Here is a 5,336-nt window from a genome sequence, read left to right on the forward strand (position 1 = left end):
CAGATAATATGACCAGGAGCATTTATAGGCGCATAGCAGGTATGAGTGCTGCAAATAAGTGAATAAAAGTAGACATCTTCTATAATAAAAAATGAGGACCAAGTGGCATGGACCTGAAAGAATGGTAACAAATTTCAAGCGTTAGGTGTGAAAGAGTATTCGAGAAAGAATGAATGGATGGCGGAGTTAGAAAGTGGATGTCTAGTAGACTGTTTAGGGCTGTGTCACATCGTAGAATGGTAGTAGACAATATTATTGTAGCATCTTTTTCCCACCAAGAATGTTATACTTCAGAATTCACTCGCCAAAGCTTCTCAAACTGCTAAGAGAACTTTTTTTGGATTCATTTATTCAATTCCCTAGGTTTCCTTGTGTAAACTTGTTCTCAACTTTAATTTGGAAGTGATAGGGTCAAGTACTCATGACTTTGTGAACTGTTGGGAGTTTTGTTTGCTTTCTGCTAGCTGCTCGCTCCCTTCCAAATACATTCATTCAGCACACCTTTAAATGCTTGATTCCTTGGTTTGGTTGTACACTTAAAATGGCTTCAGTGCATGTGCATGCCTACAGTTTAATGAACCCGTGGATCCGGGCATGAGTCCAAGTAGCCTGAGAGTTATGGGTTAAGATGAGTCAGATTGGTGGACTGCCAAGGAGATCTGAACTGGGTTTCCAATAGGTCTATTGTTTCAGCCAATTAGTACCGGATTCAGCATTGCAAACAATCCAATAACCATCAAAATATGGATATTCTATCTTTTGAACACATCCCAGGTGAGCCAGCATGATCTGGCCATCTGCTTTTCCCTTGCGCCATCGTCGCTTTCTAACCATGTACGAGTCAATAGCTAACATTGATTGTATCGAGGAATAATAGTCTCATATCGAATAGGTTGGCTTTCATAATGTTTGTATACTCTCAGACTCGTCCATCCAAATTTTGGATATTCATAAAGGATTTTAACATTACACTATTTTTACAAAATGAGTTTAGCATTATTTTAGATTTGATAGATTGTATCTAAATCTAAGGAATGATATCCATAATAAACTAAAATGACTACCTTTCCCTTTGATTCGGAGGAGGTTCTTGTAGGTGTTTTATCAAGTGTTTGACATGACTAATTTCTCCACTATTTTTACAAAATGATTGATGGTAGTCCTGTTGTTATGCTGGGTAAAGATTCAAAATAAAAATGAACATATAACAAGTTTATTATGCATGCAAATGACTGTCAAAATATTTATCAATTAGAATATAATCATACCGAAATCAAATCTAGTAGGATCACCGGACTATATTTTAGGATTTAAATATTGTTATTTTCTAACTATTAGAATAGGTTAGTGTTGATTATCATCCTTCATCTAATCATCTTTACCCCCATGTTTTTATGGGGGCTTTCATTTGTTGTGCTTCTAATTATGCTGTTTTATATTTATTCTAATTGTCGACTAATTCTTCATTAGTCTAAGCATTCAGAGGGAAGTAGTAGATTAACATCAGGAACCAGTAACTCCTCAAAAATGATCTTTTCTGTTATTTTTTAGAAACATATTTATCAGCTAGGGCAACTTAAGGGAAGGTACATTGCACTGACACTGTTCATATCATATTAAATAAAAACGCCTGCCTCTGCCCTCTGGGTTTCCGCTGGGCCAGGATGAGTAATGGTAGGTGTTCGAGCAGGTAGGTTTTCCTTCGGACGTTGGGATGGCGCTGAAATACGACTGCAAGCCAGTACCTTCCTCATAAGGAAACATGCAAACCCTCGAACAGTTTTCTTCTTCTTCCTCCTTTTTTTTTTTTATTACTTTGGGGAGTACTGTTCTTGAACTGAAGTAGTTTCATGAGTAATTGTGAAAGATTTTGGAACTTAATTTTGTGTGATCAGAGGCATCAAAGCCACAAACACACCGTCCACACCCTTTTGGGCTCTACTTTTAGTGAAGAGCCATGAACCGGTCCACATCAATCCTGTTATTTTTTCTGATATTTTTGTTTGCTGGCTCAACCTGCTTCAGGTGGTTAACTGACACCCAGCTAAACCCCTCTCAGGTTAGATCGGGTCTCTGTGTGCGTGTGTGCGTGTGCGTGTGTGAGAGAGAGCTATGTGTGCATTTATTAGGGTTGGGATCGACAGTGGAGAGGGTGTCAGAACCCAGCTTGGCCTTTGAAAAGAAAGGTGCGTGTAGGCGTTTGCAGGGTCTAAATATTTGATGGACCAGGTCTAATGGACCAGTCCAGTAGTCACTTAAACAATCCAGGAGGGATGCCTGCTGTCCACCATGTATATGCTCAGGGATTTAGACTGGTCCACTGGACCTGGTGCATGTAAGTATTTCGCCACTGCAGGACACCACGGTAGAGTTAGCAAGAGACAGACCCCCATCGGGACGGATGCTTGAGGGATAAGGAGAGAGACCCTTCCTTACGTGCCGCACGTGCGGTGAATGGACACCCACACGTGTGCTTTGAGTCAGAAGGGCTTGTTGGATGAGTGGTGAGTGTGATAGATGAACGGCTGGGTGTGACGGGGTTTCAAAAAACAGTGGAGAAGCAGTGTGAATTTCTGATATATTATAACGCTAAGATGCTATAAATCTAATCACTCTCTCGTACACTTTCACTCTTATTCCATCTCTTATCTTCCCTACCCCCTTTCTGTTAAGGATGGCTCTGAAGCAGTGTAATGGGGGCCAAGGCTTAAGCAGTTTCCCACCCTCTTCTTCCTCTTCTACGGGGCTGTTTGCTGAGATGGGTTCTCTCTCCATAAATCCAACTTCTTCAGTGGAGAGCAATTGCTCCAACAAGGGCTCAGAGAAGACCTTTTGGACTTCTTCTTTTAGGAGGAACTACATTGGCCTAGAGGGCCACCCACCACAAAGCAGTGAGGATGAAGGTGGGAAGTGCTCCGATGCCATTTATGGTTTTGGAGAGAACCACATCAATGCCATTGGAGAAGAGAGCCCAGATGGAGAGAACACAAATGAGGGATCATTGGCAGGAAAGGAGGCTGCTGAGTGTGGCCAGTCGAAGCTCTGTGCCAGAGGCCATTGGAGGCCTGCAGAAGACTCCAAGCTCAGAGAGCTTGTGGCCCTCCATGGCCCTCAGAACTGGAACCTCATAGCAGAGAAGCTGGAGGGCAGATCAGGTGAGGAAAGAAAAAGGAGATAACCATCATCTCCTCTCTGTTGTTGTTGCTGCTGCTGTTGTTATGATTGCCTTTCTGTTGCTAGAATATAGTTAGCTGGTTGCTTGGAGTTTGAAGGCTGAGATCTTGATTTGTTTTTGTTTTGCTTCATTTCTTTATCATCATTGGTGGGGGAGTTGAAGGGAAGAGCTGCAGGCTGAGATGGTTCAACCAGCTGGACCCCAGGATCAACCGGAGCGCCTTCACTGAAGAAGAGGAGGAGAAGCTGATGGCTGCTCACAGATTGTATGGGAATAAGTGGGCTATGATTGCCAGGCTCTTTCCTGGGAGGACAGACAATGCTGTCAAGAACCACTGGCATGTCATCATGGCTAGAAAATATAGGGAGCAGTCCAATGCCTACAGGAGGAGGAAGCTTAGCCAAGCTGTACTCCACAGGGGACTGGAGGATGCTGCGGCTACCTCGGTAACTTGTGGCTTCAACAGCAGCCTACACCTTCCCTTCGCACATCTCTCTCTTGCCATGGGTGGGTCCGACGGCTCATATCGCAGCGCAACTGGTGGGGGTGCAGAGGATTCAGTCTCCTGTTATGGTGGGTTTTGTTCAGCTCAAGCACCTTATGATTTCCTTTCTGGTGTGTTCTCCCTATCTATTATCATCACTACTATTCTCATTTTAATTATCATTTTTTTTCAAAAGAAAGAAAACACGCTATCATCATCATACTAGTTGGTGCAGTTTCTGTTGCATTTTGGTTCCTTTGCTTGCCCTCGTTGGTTTTCCCCGTAGAGGAGGCCTTATCTCCATGGCCTTACTGATTACCAGTCTCCTAGTTGAAATTGTACATTAGCTCAATAGTACTTGTGAAGCTTTTCTTTTCCTGCATAACAAAAAGTTCTCTTAAATTTTCTTGTCACTTCGTGACTTTGAATTTTTTTCAAAGTTCGTTTGGAATAGGAGGGGAAACCCAAAACTAGGTCCTGCCAATACACGCAGAAGGGCGAGCTTGTAGAGGGAAAATCTGCGCCTGACACCCTAAGTTATTTATTTTCTAAGCAGTCGTTATGTTGACATGCAGAGTGATAAACTATAGAATAAAAAAAATCTCTCTCAAAAAACTACATGCGAAGAAGAAATATATTGAAGGAAGGAAAAACAAATGAAGGTAAAATGAAGTGACTGTCATAAGTGATGGCGAAATAGTTCTTCATTGTATAAAATGAAGTGACTGTCATAAGTGATGGCGAAATAGTTCTTCATTGTATACAAAACTGCTTCACCGTTTTGGTTGGTTCAATTGCAGGGATCAAGGCTCAGGGCAAGACAACAAGCTTCCACGGCACCAACAACTGGCGTTGGGATAGACCAAGAGATGAGTCCTTCATGGGTTCTAACTCTCAACGTCCATTCATGGTGGCTATGCAGCAGCCAAGCTACCTATCCTACTTCTCAGACTGCTCTGCGTCAGGAGCTTCAGCTACTGAGTCATCATCTTCATCATCATTCAAGGAGAATGGAGAAAATGGTCAATCTGAAGCCACCACCACACCACCTTTCATAGATTTCCTAGGAGTAGGAGCCACTTGAGGGAGAGGAGTAACACAAGAATGGGAAATGAAGAAGGTTGGCAAGGAAGTTAATTAGAGACCCATGATGGGAAAATGAGAACATTGTTTTGAGTTGGGTAGCACAAGTAACAGGAGACCGTAATCCAAATCCTTTCAAAGATGAGATCAAGTTATTTGAGTATAAATTGGAACCCACCCTACTGTATTCTCCCCTCCCTCTCACTGAAGTTGCCAGACAAAAGGATGGTTTTTAATGTGATCAATAGAAATTTTTAGTCCATATCAATTAAATGAAAGAAGAACGAAGTATTAACAAAATAATAGAATGCGATGACCAAGACAACAGATGCACCTTTTTATGCATCATTGTCGAGTGCAAGGGAAGCACAATAGAGACCACCATTAAAGTCACTGCAAATGCAAGCATGACATCAGTGTCAAAGCAAACTGCTAATTAAGAAGCATTACACACCATACCAATCATGCTCAACTGTTCACGTATGAACTACTTAATGCTGTTGTTATTCATGGTCTGGTGTCCGGTCTGTCTTAATTGCCAATCTTTGCATCTACAGTGCAGTTGGCTCCGCTTCAAAGTAAAATATTTTTTAT

At 42.1% G+C, this 5,336-nt stretch overlaps 1 protein-coding gene across 1 annotated transcript; it reads left to right on the top strand.

Annotated features, from left to right (window-relative positions):
- Nucleotides 1-2,625: 2,625 nt before the first annotated feature.
- LOC103718814 (uncharacterized) lies at nt 2,626-5,042 on the top strand. The gene is made up of 3 exons (XM_008807803.6): nt 2,626-3,155; nt 3,338-3,748; nt 4,460-5,042. The coding sequence occupies exons 1-3, from the start codon at nt 2,675-2,677 to the stop codon at nt 4,741-4,743; spliced, it is 1,176 nt and encodes a 391-aa protein (XP_008806025.4). The 5' UTR covers nt 2,626-2,674; the 3' UTR covers nt 4,744-5,042.
- Nucleotides 5,043-5,336: the final 294 nt, after the last annotated feature.

The sequence above is a fragment of the Phoenix dactylifera genome, chromosome 5 (genome assembly GCF_051530095.1).
Source record: "Phoenix dactylifera cultivar Ajwa chromosome 5, Ajwa_hap1_PhDact_Kaust_v1.1, whole genome shotgun sequence".
Lineage (NCBI taxonomy): Eukaryota > Viridiplantae > Streptophyta > Magnoliopsida > Arecales > Arecaceae > Phoenix > Phoenix dactylifera.

What these genes read in the sequence shown, in the direction of transcription:
- LOC103718814 (XM_008807803.6), top strand. Translation starts at nt 2,675, where the DNA reads ATGGCTCTGAAGCAGTGTAATGGGGGCCAAGGCTTAAGCAGTTTCCCA. An exon ending in GAAGCTGGAGGGCAGATCAG is followed by an intron (nt 3,156 to 3,337) that starts GTGAGGAAAGAA and finishes GGGGAGTTGAAG; the next exon opens with GGAAGAGCTGCAGGCTGAGA. An exon ending in GGATTCAGTCTCCTGTTATG is followed by an intron (nt 3,749 to 4,459) that starts GTGGGTTTTGTT and finishes GTTCAATTGCAG; the next exon opens with GGATCAAGGCTCAGGGCAAG.